This window comes from Cyprinus carpio, chromosome B25 (genome assembly GCF_018340385.1).
Source record: "Cyprinus carpio isolate SPL01 chromosome B25, ASM1834038v1, whole genome shotgun sequence".
Classification (NCBI taxonomy): Eukaryota; Metazoa; Chordata; class Actinopteri; order Cypriniformes; family Cyprinidae; genus Cyprinus; species Cyprinus carpio.
The window spans coordinates 12,058,518-12,076,911 of NC_056621.1; the positions used below are offsets into that span (position 1 = coordinate 12,058,518).

At 37.3% G+C, this 18,394-nt stretch overlaps 1 protein-coding gene across 1 annotated transcript; it reads right to left on the bottom strand.

Annotated features, from left to right (window-relative positions):
- Nucleotides 1-2,336: 2,336 nt before the first annotated feature.
- LOC109051275 (titin-like) lies at nt 2,337-18,332 on the bottom strand. The gene is given in 34 exon segments (XM_042753333.1): nt 2,337-2,479; nt 2,781-2,941; nt 3,095-3,241; nt 3,328-3,446; nt 3,543-3,626; nt 4,020-4,117; nt 4,223-4,333; nt 4,336-4,381; nt 4,470-4,611; nt 4,972-5,094; nt 5,193-5,257; nt 5,351-5,437; nt 5,568-5,618; nt 5,701-5,909; nt 6,176-6,373; nt 7,395-7,549; nt 7,763-7,861; nt 8,096-8,137; nt 8,754-8,919; nt 9,164-9,976; nt 11,459-11,492; nt 11,792-12,062; nt 12,169-12,211; nt 13,194-13,336; nt 14,457-14,739; nt 16,197-16,221; nt 16,305-16,380; nt 16,470-16,530; nt 16,614-16,723; nt 16,943-17,033; nt 17,137-17,161; nt 17,919-18,024; nt 18,109-18,137; nt 18,241-18,332. Coding segments are annotated over 34 exon segments (4,446 nt in total). The 5' UTR covers nt 18,331-18,332.
- Between the last annotated feature and the right edge of the window lie 62 nt (nt 18,333-18,394).

The window sequence follows — 18,394 nt, forward strand, 5'->3', positions numbered from 1 at the left end:
CTATAAGAACAAGAAAATGTAATTAAAAACAAGTCATCAGAGACAGTTTATATAAAAAGGCGAATTTCATTTTCAAACCTTCTGCCCATCTGTTCTTGTTTCTGAAAAGCTGTAAACTATTTGATTTTAGTTAATGGCAGCAAAAACTTTTCCTCCTACATCTGGATATCATGAACAGAGGAATAAAATCACTTGTATTTCAACACTTTGACACTATTATCTTCAGCAGACAGATGTTGCACAGAGAAACTAACTGACCTGAAAGTATAACAATAATTCCAAACGATGCAGTTTATACATTAAGTGAAAATGTTACATATTAATGTGCATATCATATTAATGTAACATCTTTAGTTTAGACCTAGAGTGTTTCAAACAGGCCACACAGCTAAAATGTATTGCCTTTTTAAGTGAACTGTTAGGACACTGGTATATACTTTGTAAAACTAGCACGAAATGCTACAATATATATGAGCTCATATAGCAATGAGCACTGAGGGTGTGTACAGTGCTTAACAGTGTTCAATGTTTATTTAGGCACTTGTATAGCAGAAGCAAACACGATTTCAGGTCTGTTTTAATGCAACAGCTCTTCATTAGGGATGTTAGCAGGTATAAGCAAGTACATTATGTTATTTATGAAGAGTAAAATAATCTTATTAGTTGACTATTTCTATAATTAAAGGGATACTCCACCCCAAAATGAACATTTTGTCATTATTCACTTACCCCCATGTCGTTCCAAACCCGTAAAAACTCTGTTTGTCTTCGGAAAACAATTTAAGATAATTTGGATGAAAACCGGGAGGCTTGAGACTGTCCCATAGACTGCCAAATAAATAACAGTGTCAAGGTCCATAAATGGTATGAAAGTCGTCATCAGAATACTAACATCAGACGTGCAATCTGGGTTATATGAAGCGTCAGGAACACTTTTTGTAAGCAAAGAAAACAAAAATAACAACTTTATTCAATAATTCCTTTGTCAACGGTCTCCTCTCTGTCTCCATATCACCGTATGCTCTTTTGTGTCATCCGCGCCACAATGATGCGCTGTTTTATTTCAAATCAAATCTAAATACATGTAGAAACAGCACATCCTTGTGGCGTGGATGACACAGAAGAGCATACACAGCATACAGTGATATGAAGAGACACATAGGACACCGTTGACAAAGGAATTATTGAATAAAGTCGTTATTTTTGTTTTCTGCGCTTAAAAAAACTGTTCCTGTCACTTCATATAACTCAGATTTCACGTCTAATGGCAGATGGAGTATTCTAATGACGACTTTTATACTTTTTATGGACCTTGACACTGCTATTACAGTCTATGGGACAGTCACAAGCCTCCAGGTTTTTATCCAAAATACACTGCCCGTCCAAAAAAATAAAAAGTCACCACCTGGATTTAACTAAGCAAATAGTTAAGATCCTCCCTTTGGATAATTACTGCATGGATGATTATGTTATGTGCCCAAAGAATGATGTCAGCTGACTACCTGAATATACTGAATGAATAGGTTATTCCATCAATTCATTTTTTCTTCCCTGATGGCACGGGCATATTCCAAGATGACAATGCCAGGATTCATCGGGCTCAAATTGTGAAAGAGGGGTTCAGTGAGCATGCAACATCATTTTCACACATGGATTGGCCACCACAGAGTCCAGAGTCAGACCTTTACCCCATTGAGAATCTTTGGGATGCGCTGGAGAAGACTTTGCGCAGTGGTCTGACTCTCCCATCATCAATTCAAGATCCTGGCGAAAAATTTATGCAACTCTGGACGGGAATAAATGTTGTGACATTGCAGAAGCTTATCGAAATGATGCCATGGCAAATGCATGCCATAATCAAAGCTAAAGGCAGTCAAATGAAATATTAGAGTGTGTGACTGTTTTTTTGGATGGGCAGTGTATTTTAAATTGCGTTCCGAAGACGAACGGAGCTTTCACAGGTTTGGAACGACAAAATTTTCATTTTGGGGTGGAGTATCCCTTTAACTACAGTAACTGACATCTGACCAAAGCTAAAAGCATCCGGACATCCTGGGTAGACCTTATGGGTTATGCTAGTATGATATGCTTATTGATATATGAGAAGTTATAATAAATTCTGCTTATTACTGTATATCATTAATTTAGATTCTGAATGAGAAAACGAAAAGAGAAGACAGTTTTATGCATTCCTGAGTTCACTGACTGTACCTGACCTCATGACCCGTTTCAGAAGCAAAACACTGAGCACAGCAGTGTCCTGCAAATTATTTTGATGGTCTCAGCTGTCTGGGTTATTTCATAGCTGCATTATTTGCCACTTGATTACTTCTTTTCTATTTAATTTCCTCCTCTGCTGGGCCCTCTTCAGCAAATGCATTCCTGTCTCCAGCGCCAGTGGGGGTCGTGGGGATTTGCATTGAACTGTCTGATATCTGAGACAGAGTGTCTGCGTCTTGATCTGAGTGTGCTTCATGGACTGGAGAGTTGGGCGCCGCAGAGGAAGAGATGGAGTGCTACATAAGAAAGTAGTGAAAGAAATATGTTTGATAAATACTTATTATATATATATTACAAATATTTTTTACAACTATATATATATATATATATATATATATATATATATATATATATATATATATATGAGGGAAGAGGGAAAAAAAAAAAAAATTTAATTATTATTTTTTCCAATGGATTATCACATTAAATTTAAATACATTCCTATAAATTATTACATTAAATTTAAATTAAATTTGTTGGGTCAAATTCAAGGTATGTACCTGCAAGTTTGGACCATGTTCCTTTCATTCCTGTTTTCTCTGTCATCTCCAGCGCAGCTTTTAACAGTTTGGGCGTCTCGGCACGAGGAGGAATAATCGGGATGGGCTCCTTTTCTTCCTCTTTCTTCTCAGCAGGCTTTTTATCCTTCATCACCATTTTCCTTCCGGGCAAACAGCAAGTCACACATAATTTGAACAGAAGCTAGGGCTGGAAAATTGCCTTGTGAAATACTAGTGAAAGTAAAAATACTGGTGAAAGTAAAAATTGGGAAATTCTTATGGCTCATTATTTTCCTTCCAGTAGTTGCACTCACCTGGCTTTCTTTCGCAGCAGTTTCTGGGACTCTGGATAGTGCACCATGATCTCATTCAGGTCCTTTTTGGTCAAGATGAGGAGGTTAGCAAAACCACGTGCTACAACATTAGCTGTCCGCCGGTTTCCTCCACCCACAGCAAGCAAGCTTTATTGGAGAAGAAGACATGAACTAAGAGCACATTTGACAATGAGGGATTTTATACTCACAAAACTAGATACTGCAGCCCTTACCTGACCTCTCCAAACACAGCTCCTGCTTTCAGGGTCACAAAGACTGTCTTTCCATCGGGACCACCAACTACCTGGACTTCCCCTGCCTTTATAATGTACATCTCACGACCCACTTCATCCTGTAATAAATAAATTAATGTAACGCTACATTTACTGCTAAAGTAAACATCTGGAGGTCTCTTATGCAGGCTAAACATCTTCTTTATTTTTCTTGCCTTCTTGCAGACATAGTCTCCTGGAAGGTACACCACTGATCTGAGCCTCTTCAGCATGTCAAAGATCATCTGTCTATCACAGCCCTGAGAAAAAAACAATGATGCAGAAAAAAGAGATGCAGTTAAAGAATACAGCAACAAAGTCAAGGCAGATTAAATATTTACCATCCATCCGTCCAATTGTTAATTTTAAACACACACACACACACACACACACACACACACACACACACACACACACACACACACACACACACACACACACACATATATACATACATTTTAACACCAGCTGAGGCAAATAGTTTGCACAATTCAATTTAAATTCAATTTATATTCAATTATATATGTATATGTTTATTTTTATAAATATATATATATGTATATGTAATTTCTATATTATTTATTTAAATATATTTATTAGAATTTTACTGTATTTATTAGAATTTATGCTGAATTTTAAGTTTTAGCACTTGCCTGGAAGAGTGGCACTTTACTTATAATGTTGTAGCTGACGTCCACTGCTATATCCAGCCTCATCTTGTCGGGTAGTTGATCTAATAGCTCTTGTTCATCTGCATGAAACCACAAAATGACTATTTTTATTTAAAGTAATCAACTGACCATTATGGATGAGTGCGTTGCGTATTTTGGCGTTGATGTCTGTCTTATGGTCTCACCCAGCATGCCTTGGGACTGCCATGTGTAGCTGTACCAGGTTTTCACTCTGTTCTGCACATCTTTAGGGATGCGGTAGGAGGCCATGTACTTCACTGTGTTATCCACACAGCACGATACTTTGTCTGAGCTGCAGTCGCTGCACCAACAACGTCTCTCATCTGACACAACGCAAGCCTCGATCAATGATATTAAACACTACTGAAAACCAATCAGTTGATGCCTTTCACACAATGATAATGGCCTTACCTGACCAATCATGATGGAGAACACAAACACTCCAATAAAGTAATTGATGAGCTGGAACACAATCTCAAAAAGTGTTGTGGGTTCTGGCAGACCACCAATGGTCAGCAAAGTCTTCACAGCAAAGTAGTAGCAGCGAAAATAACTGAAAAAGTCACAAAGTGAATATAAACAAATTAGTTATATTTTAAAATATAAACTTTGAAAATATTATGTTTAAATAAAAAATGTAAAGGGGTTATAGGAGAAAAATATTATTATTATATTTTTTTAAATCACCAGTAAATTAACATATGCCTGCCCACATTTACATATTAATGACTGTGCAGCAGTTTGGCCTACTATAATGAACAACCTTATGTTGGTGCATCAATTTTAGCCAATCATAGCAGGTCATTTACATACATAATTCTTAAAGGTAAAGGAGCAAAATGTTTTTGGTGCCAAAAAAAAAAAAACCGGATTGGATGTAAACTAAAGTTAATAACAGAACTGATTAACTTACCTATTGCCTGTCCCATCATAGGTCCAGTCTGAGAAACCCAGACCTTCATATGAAGAGCCCCAGTAGTACAGACATGCATTGCAGTGGACGGCATACAGCAAGTAGGTGGTGGTTCGAATAACTCTGATAAATGAAATGAGAGATATGAATGGGCATAAACACTCCAAATAAAATGTTAAACAAATTCTCAATAGAAAGGTTTAAAGAAGCTAACAGCTAACCTGTAAACGTAAGCGTTGGTCAGTATAGCTTCTAGACGCTTGTTGAACTCAAAGAAAGACATGAACTGAACAAAGGAAGGACACATTAAAGAATTAGCTAAGTTCATCATGGACTGATCTTTCTAAAGTCCAGTTAGACGGTCAGAGTAGCAGCTTGCCTTCAGGATCCTGGGTAAGCGAAGAAGTGGATTAATCCCTGTTTTGAAGTAGAGGAGCTCCAGAGGAAGCAGACTGACCACATCCAGCTACAACACAGGAAATGAGATCCTCAGACTACAGAATGTGTCCAGTACCTCAGAGCATCATATTTAGTCAGTCTGAAAAAGTCCAAATTTGTATTTAATGAAGCGATAAACAGCGTAAATATCTCACTACCTTGAATCGTACAGCTTTGATGTAATTATCTCTCATCTCTTTCTTGCCGGTCTGAAAACATATTTTTCAAAACACAGGGTGAAAAAAATATACATTTTATTCTAATATTTTGCTTGTCTTTGTCTATATTTACCACAAGGTCTCCATGACGCACAAACTGCAGTCTGGGTTGAAAAGCCAGGATGTCCAGTATGTAAACGGCATCACATAAATAGTCAATCAACAGCCAAACATGGATGTTATCCGGTGTTTGATATGGAAATGCCCAACGCACAGGAATCATCCACACGTTCCAGTTAAACGCCAAAGACACGCAAAACAGCCAAAGTACGTAGATCAGATCTACAGAGAATACATCCAGAGAATACATCCATTTTATCATTTATAAACCTGATGCTTAGTTACCAAAAGCTTAAGTTTAAAAATGAAAGAGGAATGTGAAGTGTAGGAGGAAAGGGTGTGAGAACAGAACAAAAAATGAAGGAAAATCAGTAACTGATCGGATTTATGTGAGAGTATGGAATGCCAAGACAGCTAAAATTAGACAGTTGTAGTCTTCAGGATTACAAAGAGAAGAGAGGAGTGCAGGAGACGGGAGGAGTGCTCACTGGTGAAGGGGTCGATGCTGGATGGAAAACGGTACTGCAGAAGCCGACCAATCTTGGACTGAGGTTTCACTTTACAGCACAGGACCTTTGTTTTCTCCTCTTCTTTCTCATCAGAGGCCTCGGATACCCCCTGCTCTGTTTTCTGCTCTGCTGGAGGTTCAGGAGGAGGAGGAGGAGCTGGAGCTTGCTTAGCTGGGGCTGTTCATAAAAGACCATATTATTTGGTACATACACTTTGAAACTGTAATAGCCCTCAAAAGTATGTGTACACTTAAAGGGTTATTCCACCCCAAAATTAAAATTTAGTCATTAATCTCGTCATTATGAAGCGAGGAGAATACTTTTTGGACGTGAAAAAAACAGAAATTAGTTTTTTAAATTAGAAAACTAAAACAATTAGTCTCCTCTGTGTCTCTCCGCATCACCATTTTAGAGAACATCCGCTGAACGCAAAAAGGGTACACTATTCTGTGTCAGCCGTGACACAAGGATACGTTTTCTATGTGTATTTATGCTTTGATTTGAATGAAAACAGCGCATCCGTGCAGTGCAGCTGACACAGAATAGTGTACGCATTTTGCATTCAGCGGATATTCTCCAAAATGGCGCTACGGTGATGCAGAGAGACACAGGGGAGACAAATTGTTGAATAAAGTCGTTATGTTTGTTTTCTTCGCGTACAAAAAGTATTCTCGTCGCTTCATAATGTTACGGTTGAACCACTGATGGAAGATGGACTATTCTGATGATGTCTTTCATACTTTCCTGGACCTTGACAGTTTTATTTACTTAGCAGTCAATGGGACATACACAAGCCTCCCGGTTTTCATCCAAAATATCTTAAATTGTGTTCCGAAGACGAACAAAGCTTTTACAGGTTTGGAACAACATGCGGGTAAGTGATTAATGACAAAATTTTCATTTTGGGGTGGAGTATCCCTTTAAGTCACACATAAAATGCATGAATTTCAACTTGAATAACAGCATTTCTCAACAATTTTTTTAGACAACTAGCCACAACTTAAATTAGGAACTAAGTTCATTAAATAATGTTTGACAACTAGCGTCCAAATACTTTTTGTCTTGATTAAGCACATTATATGTATTGTTTTGTCAACAAACCCATTTATAAGAAACAATTTGCTATAATTTTTGCTAGCATCTCCTGACATTCTTTATAATAAATGCCACTTGGTGTGATATTTTGGGTTTAACTCACAGGCAGGTGGTGTTTCATCATCTGAGTTATCTGGATCAATCAGCTTTTCTTTGACTCGCTCTGTTCTCTCTTTGAATAGCTTGACCAGCTCCTGTAACCTCTCATTTACTACAGTACTAGTTTGGCTGGCTGAAGAGGCTGGCCGTTGATTTAGCCTGAAGACAGAAGATAAATATTGCATTAAAAAAAAGTCACCAGAACAATCCCATATTTATATATACTGTTCCTGGGTTTCCCAAAGCACATTAAAGAACATCAACATAATTTGCAACTAGCCTATATATACAATGTATTTTGTGCCACATTTCCAGCAACATTTTCATGTCTTCATGTTAATTTCATATTTTAAAAAAATATGTATTTGTTACCCGTCATCTGCACTTGAGATGCTAGTCTGGCTTGGCCAGGCCCGGACTGCAGTTTCTAACTCCTCTTCTTCCTCATCATCTTGTGAGTAAAGTCTCTTGCTGTAAGAAGACAACAAGAGTATGTTATGATGGGGCTCTACAGGACCAATCACAAAAATAAGACAAGTTACAATAAATGCATTGAAAAATGAAATGAAAATAAAAAAAACTCTGATATGGTAAGTAAGGTAATGTGAAAGTCTTCCCATATTTAATAATGGGCACACAAATGCACAAAATGAAGAGGAGAATATGGAGTGGATTGTTCTGAGTGACTTATTTAAAACATCTTACATCTTGGTCCAAATTGTCTGTTGTTTTCTGTCTCTGCATACACTGTTTGCATCCAGTGACGTGTATATATGTGCGTTAGTGATTGTGTATGCACAGACAACAGAACAGAAAAGAAACAAAACATAAAATGTATATCAATATTTGTGTATTTTTCACAGTTGAACTTGTTAATTCAATGTTATTGTTAATCTTGAGTAGTCAGGTTTCCAGATTTTCTCACTGTACATTTTTAAACCCTGGATTAACATTATGATTTGCATATTTATGAGGGCAATAACACTGATTGAGTGTGAACAGCATACATGGCTTTCAGAGTTTCCCTCAGACAGTGGGAAAGTGGAAGTTTCTGTAAAACATGAAGTGTAGTTTGGGCTTATGTTATTACAGGACAAGTGCAGTGCAAATGTCCTTAATTTTTACTCTTTAGGTGTGGTCACATATACCATTGTCTAAAAATCCAACCATTTGGCATTTCACATAAGAAGTTGTTCACATGAATTCACCGCATTACTTCTTGATTTGAAAGTGACTTCTGTGTGAGCAGTGCTTCATACAGTGCTTCATTGACAAAAAAAACCCAGATCTTTTTGCCTGTGAAATATTGCTAATGTATCCACACTATCTACATCCATTGATTAATCAAACAAGGCAGATTTACCTGGTCCGATTGGCTTTACGGGCACCAGGGACGGTGAGGGTTTTGAGGTTAGGGTCCTGTGGGTTTATTATTGGTGGTATGGGGCGAGATCGTCTTCCTCCTTTCCCTCGGTCCGAGTCGACATCTTCAACATTCACGGCCGGATGCACACTCAGTCTGGAGCTCACTGGAGATTAGACGATACAGATAAAGAAAAGAAACCCTGACACCTTTTAGTAGCACACTCTTCAAGACTTACCTTGAGGTAAAATGGACTTTAGGGAATGATGTCAATGGTTGGAATATAAAGAGGTCACTTTGGTCACTACAGGCACCCACAACCTAACATTTTCTAAGTCACATATGGCAGCAAGGCATAAGAAAAGCATAGCACAGACTAGTCAAACAAAAAAGGCGACAGCGTGGATCACCTGAGGGTCTAGCAGAGGTGGGGTCGTCCTCAATGTGGAAAGCAGGGTTGGAGACACCTGACAACTGCCTGGAAGGGGTGATGGGTGGCAGACGGGGGTAAGAGGGCACATTGGGTAAGTCTAGGACGGAGCTTGGGGAAGAGGGTGAAGGGGTACGGGGGGAATGGAGCGGGGACTGGTGGACAAGACGGTCCAACTCCAGATCCCTACTCTTTGCGGTTGCTCCTTGGGCATCCTGTTCCGGCTTAAGTTTGTTGAGACGGCTCTGAATGTTAGAGTAGCACTGCTGGGCACACTGTGGAATGCTGGATATCTTCTGTGGAATGCTGGTTATCTTTTGTGGAATGCTGGATATTTTTTGTGGAATGCTGGAGAGTTGTTGCGGAATGTTGGAGACCTTTTGCGGAAGGATGGGAAACTGTGGAATGCTGGTCAGTCTTTGTGGAAAGTTGGATACCTTTTGCGGGAGGTTTGAAATTTGTTGCGGAATGTTGGACAGCTGGTGTGGGAGGCTGGATAACTGCACGGGGAGGCTGGGAAAATGAGGAGCACTAAAATGCGTCTGGTTTGGGAATTGTGGGGTGATTTTGGAGAATCGCTGGGAAATTTGTTGCGGTAGCTGTGTCAGTTGAGGAGGGAGTGACGGCAGCTGTTGGGTGATTTGAGAGAGAGCAGGGGGCAGATTGGGCATGGAAGGCACTTTGGGCAAAGTGACGTCAATGTCTTTCAGGAACTGGTTGAAGTTGTCAAGGGCCTGTGGCGCATATGGTACACGCATGAAACATCTCTTCAGCACATCACATCTGGAAGGGACTGTGGGAACAGCAACACATAGTTAAATATATTGTATATTACATGAAATATGTACAATATTTGATGCTCTGTCATATAGACCATATGGTGGACTAGTAATGCAAAACACAATGAAAATGCCACAACACAACGCATAGGACTAATTTCATTGTGTTGTGGCTTGTTTCCGTTGTGTTGTGCAAATTTCATTGTGTTGTGGCTTGTTTCAGCTGTGTTGTGCTAATTTCGTTGTGTTGCGGCTTGTTTCCAATGTGTTGAGCTAATTTTGTTGTGTTGCGGTTTGTTCCCGTTGTGTTGTGGAGATTTCGTTGTGTTGTGCACTACTGGACCACCATATGAACATTCTGACAATAATGTCCAGAAATGCCAATTACAGTGGCCCAAAAACGTATTGAATAAGATAAAATATCAAACCATTTTGTCACAAACAAGTGACATTTATATAACACATGAATACTTTTCTAGCAAAACTATTCACAAAAATAAATTTGTTAGGTTAACAAAATAATAAATCAATAGAAATGCCAACACTCAATGGAAAGGATTTTTTTCTGCTTGCCTAGTCGGCTATTAGTTCAGTGTTCTACTTTCCCTGCCAACATGTACACTGGCACAGGACTGAAAATTATGAATTTATAATTTTATACTTATTAGGGCTGTCAAATAATTAATCACGATTAATCACATCCAAAATAAAAGTTTTGTTTACATAATATATGTATGTGTACAGGGTTATATTATTATGTATATATAAATACACACACATAAATTATATATTTAGAAAATATTTACATGTATATACATTTATATATTTATATTCTTATATTTTATATTATATATAAAATATATTTAATATATAAACATACATATTCTTCTTAAATATATACATGCATGTGTGTGTATTTATATTATACATAATAAATATACACAGTATACACACATATATTATGTAAACAAAACTTTTATTTTGGATGTGATTAATCATGATTAATCATTTGACAGCCCTAATACTTATTAATTTCCTTTCCATTCAGTATTTAATATTTTTTAAAATTATTCTAATAATACTATTGCACATATATTTTCACAAATAATATTTTCCACTAAATGCTAAGTTTCTTTAAATTGAACATTTGCAATAATAGCTGAAAATGATAAGTACTATATTTACAATTATACAGGATACTTCAAGACAGCAATTAATTCATAAACACTTGTGCAGGAAAACATACTGGTTTACTTTACACTTTCTGGTTGTCAAAAGTTAGCACAACATGCCCACAGTTAATGTGCACTACAATGCAATGGCAATAATAAATAGGATTGTCTTAAATGTCTAAACATGTCCAAATAATTTTATGTAGTAAAATAAATAATCAGTAATAATCAGTAATAAATAATGACAGTTAGGATTTCATTCTGTGGCTTTTTATCATGTTAGCGTCAATGTGTTTACATGATCTATTCTGAATGACTACTCACCACTGCTTTCCTCTTCAGGAGCTGTACTCTCCACCTACATAAAGCAAAACAACAGCAATATAACACATTTATTTCATTGTAACAGAGAGGCAAAAATCTGCACTAATATCAAGAAAAATTATGATCACTGCAGTACTGTGCATGTGAGCACAGTGTACTTTATTCAATCTAACTTCTGAGCGAGTTTTATGTAGCATACTTGGTGTACACAATGAATAATAAGTATCTGCGAAAGTCACAAAAGTAAAACAATGTAAGAGAGATAAAGCCTAACTAACTAAAGGCCTAACATTGTCCAAGTTTAAAGTTAGAAGGACAGTACACATGAATTACCGGTGAATCAGTTCGTGAGACAGAGGTGCTGGTAATGGACTGAGGTTGCTCAGTGATCGGCTCAGGTTCTTCTTCGGCTTCACTTGAGTCCCTGGGCTCCTCCTCCTCTTGAAGCTCCTCAGATTCAGGTTCAGGCTCAGGCTCTGGTTCCTCCTGTAGAGGTGAAGAGGACTTGAACTCCTCCACAGGGGTTTGAACAGTGAACGAAGTGTCTACAGCCTCTGCCTCTTGTCCTTCTGGAAGAAACTCCTTAACTGAAGGTACTTGACACCTGTGTATACACAAGGCACGACGCAGACATCAGCTTTTATATAAACAACAAGCTAATCACATGGGTAAGCAACTAACACATGTGTGTCAGCTATAAATAAACTCACATAAGCACAATTTTCGCATGATGGAGCAACCACAGACGTGTGCCTGTTTTCCAAAAATCTCTGGTTAATTTTAAACATTTCCAAAATATTATAAACTATATATTTATAGGCTTGACGCGTTACCGTCGTGATATTATAATGAACTTACTCTGAAATCAGACGCGGTCTCTGAGAGCATCAGGTAACGCAGTGTCCATATCCATCCATTTTTGTGCCGTTTGTTTATAAATTAACGTGATGGGAGTTGTATGATATGTTGACGCGATTAACTAGAACGATAAAAATGTTTCTTCTGGAAGTGAGGAATCTGCGCCATGCTTCACAGCGACGAGGCAGAAAACAAGCATCAGAGGCGCGATTAGTAACTATAGCAACCGAAGAGGGGGCCTCTATGGGATGCTTCGCGGTTGCCAAGACACAGCATTATATTGAAATATTAAGCAGTGCACCGGAAATGCGTGCACTGTAATTATGTGTGGTCATATTGTTATAAAACAATCGTTACTCTACAAATACAGAGAAATACAAATAAAACATGATCGCTTCAAGGAAAGCATGAGAACAGTTGATATCGTATGTCTTACTCTGCAATTTGATTTCGTATGACTTCTATATCACTTTCCTCTTCATGCAGCACTTGTAATCTGTGACACAGAAAAAATTAAGTTATTAAGGTTTTGGTATGCATATCAAGGATGCTACTAAATATTTAATATTAGTGGGACAAAAGGTGAAATTTCAAGAATTGGTCACTGAAAAACCAACATTTGTGCTGCTTTATATTTTTGTGGAAAACATGATACTTTGTTTTCAGGAGTCTTTGATGAACAGAAAGCACTTATTTGAAATATTTTGTTGCATGAATAAAACTATATAAGTTTTGAATCTTACTTACCCTACCCATTGAGTGGTAATGAATCAATTTCCACAAAATATTCAGAAGCAAAAACATATAAAGTATACACATTTATCATACACACACAGAGGGATTAGTTTGAGTGATTTTTTGTTGGTGTGCATGAATTACTCTTGATCAGCATCTTCTGGCTCTTCTGCAATGGTCTGAATGGCGAACCGGGCCTGTGCCAACTCCCTGACAGCCATCTCTGCTGTCTGCCGTGCCACCTCTTCTGCCATTCGAGCCATCGCCAGACGCTCCTGTATCAACCTGCACCAGAGAACAGCACCACAAGGCTTGTTTTTCACTCTTAAAGGAACAGCTGACCCAAAAAATTAAATGTACTCACTCTTAGGCCATCCAAGATGTAGATGAGTTTGTTTCTTCATGGGAACAGGTTTGGAGAAATTTAGCTTTATCACTTGCTCACCAGTGGATCATCTGCAGTGAATGGGTGCCGTCAGAATGAGAGTCCAAACAGCACAATAATCCACAAGTAATTAACATCTTGTGAAGTGAAATGCTGTGTGTTTTTAAAAAAACAAATCCATCAAGACATTTTAACTTTAACTTTCATTTCTGGCCAAAGTCCATAATCCATAATAATGCTTTTCAGTGAAAGAGACCATCCCCTGTTGGAGTCTTGCATCAGAATCCACCATCAGTTTTGGTTGGTCTGAGCATATTTTTCCCTTGATTCAGAAGAGATAACTTTTATACAGGTGAAAACAATATTATGGATAGAGGACTAGTATTTTAGCTGAAATTGAGTGAGTGAAGTATGGTGTCCCATACTCAGAATTTGTGCTCTGCATTTTACTCATCCAACACACACACACACACAGAGCAGTGGGCAGCCAATGCTGCGGCACCCAGGGAGCAGTTGGGGGTTCACCTCAGTCGTGGTATTGACGGTGGAGAGAGCTGGTTATTCACTCCCACCACCTACAATCCCTGCCAGACCTGAGACTCAAACCCACAACCTTCAGGTTACAAGTCCGTCTCTCTATCCATTAGGCCATGACTGAAAGCAACAAGTTGAAGTTAAAATGCCTTGATGATGGATTTGTTTCTTAACCTGTAGCTTTTTGTTACACAAGACATTAATTGATGGTTTGTGGATTATTGTGATGTTTTTATCAGCTGTTTGGACTCTCATTCTGACGGCACCCATTCACTGTAGAGAATCCATTGGTGAGAAAGTGACATAATGGAAAATGTCATAAAATCTGTTCTGATTTAAGAAATAAACTCTTGTACATGTTGGATGGCCTGAGGGTGAATAAATCCACAGCAAATTTAAATTTCTGGGTGAATTCTTCCTTTAAGTCTGTTAAATACTTGATCATCAAGCTGCCACTGTGTTTCCAGCAAGAGAGAAATGTATTACCGTTCCTCCATAATTAATATGGCGGTGTCCTCCGCCTCTCTTCTGATGTTCTCGATCATGGGCGTCCATCGTGCGGTTTGGGTCTCTGCGTCCTCCAGTTCTATTTGTGCTGGTGTGGTGACACTCAGTGGAAGAGATTGTTCCGGCGACCAAGGTGTTTGTGGTTGGGACTGAGTTTGTGAATTTGGCAATGAGTTTGTTGCTGAACATGTTTTTTCTTGAGCCTCATCTTCAGAGTCAATCTCCTCAAGAACAAGGTCTGCAGGAGCTGACCGAGCACTGCCTGCTGAAGACACAGCCATGCTTGAGGACCGTTTTAAAACTTTACATTAGAACCAAAAAAAAAGACATTTTAAATTTAACGTGATGAGGTATTTTTGAACAGAACAGTTATCCAGGTCAATAATTTACATTTGTTTTGCTTTAATAATTCCTTAAACTTTTAATATTTCATGTGTTTTTCCCAAGGTATTTTATTATTATTATGTCAATAGAGACTGAACCCTTTAAACATGAGTACAATTATTAATTTCCTTTATTAATGAAATGCATTAATACAATATGACATTAAGAATATAAAATATTAATATACATTAAATATATACAGATTAAACTATTATTGGTATTTAAACTATAACAAGTTTTCACAATATTTCTATTTTTCCTATATTTGTGATCAAGCCTTGGTGAGCATGACAGATTTCTTCAAAAAACACTTAAAAAAAATCTTACTGACCCGAAACTTGCAATGTACATGTCTTAAAAGCAGCCTGAAAAGCAGCCACAGAGTAGCCACAATTATACAGTAAGTCAAGGCAATACAACTTTTTCTCTTTTTAAAATAATGTGTTCTTTCTACTCTTTTCATTTGAGTACATTTTTAACACATATTAGGAAAACTTGCAGTAAAACGAATGATAATTACATCTCACGAGGATCATAAATGTTTTAAGACAAGTACAGTCAAGCCAAACTAAATGTCAGTTTATAAAAATCACTGCAGCAGCAACAACGAACACCCATCTGAGAGATGCCAGCTATTCATACAATACTGAGAGTCTCATTTTAAGTTAAACATAAATGTTATTAAAATATATATATATGTTTTTGGCTAGTTATACAGTAAGTTAAACATAAAGATTATTAAAAATATGTATATGTAGTTCCTGTGGCTCAGTGGTAGAGCATTGCATTAGCAGCCAAAAGGTTATGGGTTCGATACCCAGGGAACACGTTAGGTAAAAAAATGTATATCCTGAATCTACTGTAAGTTGCTTTGGATAAAAGTGTCTGCTAAATACATATATGTAAATATTTGTTATACAGTACAGAGAAATTCGGGCATTACATTCAGTAGATTTTTATAGCTGCCTGTTCATTCAAGAAAGCTACAAAGTCACTGTTCTTCTGTCTCCACTGTCCATTTGTCTGTGACTGTGTAATGCTGTGTTGCGCTCTCTCTCCTTTTGTTTAAAGGGTTCTCAGTGTCCTCTCCCCTGTAACAGAAGGAGAAGATGGACTGAGTTATGAGTTTGTCCTACACTGAAACAGAATCGCTCACCCTGAAGTTTTTCTACTTGTATTTTGATGTCTCAAAGAATGGGTTATGTTGTTACCCATGCAGTGATCTTTGTGTTTTCATATTCTACTGAAACCGCGCTAGAGTTTCCAGGAAACGTTCCGGGATGTTTGTCATTAAAAACTGTGTAAACTGTGTTGAAAGAGGAACATCTTACTCACCATTTTGCACAATCTTCCCGTCCTCCTGGTGGAAAGAAAGGGAGTCAGTATCGAGAAACATCTATTAAAACCTAAGGTAATAACGTCAAAGCTTTACACCTCACTTACCAAACATCCTTCTTTGTTTTTAAGCATCGCTTGTGGCATTGAAAGACCCAGACCCTGAACAATCCAGCCCACCATACTGAAAACAAGAGGGACATGAAGTGGACATCTATGCCAATTTTCCAGTAAGCAGTTGCAAAAGAGAGAATTATATTTGACGTGACTCACCTGGGAGTTTTCAATTCGATCTCCGTCACGCTGGTTATCGACTCTGGAGGAGGTGAATAAACTGAACCAAAGCAAATATGAAGCTAAACAGTTACAATCTTTAAAAATATAGCTGTCTTATAGCTATGAATATAGCTAAAATACCTTTGTTTGAGCACTGTGATGACCTCGGCGTGGAAGAACTGGAATTTGGGGGTCTGGTCACATGGTGCGGTATAGCGTTCTGGAAGCCGCTCTTTATCCAGTTCATTACACTGTTCACACATTGAAATAAGCAATTTATCTACATCTTGGATGGTCTGGGGGTTGGTAAATTTTCATTTTTGGGTGAACTATTTCTTCAAGTCTCTAGAGTTCAGATAATAGCAATAAAGATGCTTGCTTTTTTTTGTCATCTTCTTTAATAGTAGTGAGGCAAATTTTTTGCACCTAACAATGTCTTCCCCCCGTGTGCTTTACAGAATGACACTCACTTAGGAGGGAACTGAGCGGTTGGTTCCACCTCCGACATCTCGTCTTCTGACACCAGCTCTACTACTTGTATATGTGCCAAAGGCTCCTGATCTGGTGTAGGAGATACACAGTAAACGTTTGAAGCTTTAGCACTAAACCCGCCATACAGTTTATTAATTCAACTGTTTTTCTAAATAGACTGACTGATACACACCAGGAAGGTCCTTTGCCTCGTAAACCTGAAGCAAACAGAAAAAGAAAAGAAAAGAAATGAAACAGCAGAAAATGATTCATTGTGATGTGCAAGAATTCAACATTTTTACAATGTACCATATGAAGTCACTATTTATAATTCTAATAAATGAACTAATTTAATGATAATATAGAGTTTCACACAAGTGAATAAATGATAGTGATATATTATTAAATCGTTTTTTTTTTAAATGAACAATAAATGCATTTTATGATTTTGTTTACATTCCTAATGTAATCTTTCTTAAATATAATAAATATGAATCGGTTAATCATTCATTTTGACCTTAAGTAAATAGTAAAAGCAAATAAAAACAGAAAGTGTAAAACAAACAGCAGAAATATATTCATTTCAAAAGTTGTTGTATCATACAAAATTCATATTTATTAACTATTTACTTAATTATTTACTATTTAACTCGAATTAATTAGAATAATAATAGGCATATATTGTTTCAGAAGTTTGTCTTGAACTTTTCTTTTTTAGATATACATCAGTTAGGTATTGTTTCCAAATGAATAATATTAAGATTAATATATTTTATTTAATTAATTGTTTTCTAAAATATAAACACGTTTTTGCTTATGCTCTTAAATAATGTTTTTTTTTAAAATATTATATATTGTTGTTAAATGTATTGTAAGCTTTTAATCATATATTAAGGTTTAGATAAATTTGCTCTTTTTTTGTTATTTCTACTATTCTGATTAAAAATAAAAAAGTCTTGCACGTAGTTTTCTAACCTCTGTGACTTCTTCAGATTCTGGAGTCTCGTCCCGTATGTGTTTCTCATCAGGCTGCGGGACCACCTTTCCAATTCCTTGTGAGATCCAGCCAATAACTCCAGCCCTGGCAGACAGAGAGGGCTCACTGTACAGCCTCCATGCTGTCAAACACACTTCATGCACAATGATTGACTATTTATAGCCTTACCTGTCCGTAGAACCTTCATCCTGAAGTGACTGCAAAATAAAAAAAAAAATACATTTGCTTTGAGTGCACATTAATATGCAATACCAAATGGTATCAAATATCAAGCTACTTTAGTTGACATGAAATCAATACTTTAGTATCAGGGTTGGCTCTCGTAAGAAGAGGACTCCCTGCAGGTTGGGGCAGTGCGCTTGCAAAACCGTTGGAGATCCAGTTCAACATACCACTCTTTATAAGCTGTTTGGACTCTCATTCTGAGTGTCATGTCCAGACAGTCAGAGAATGT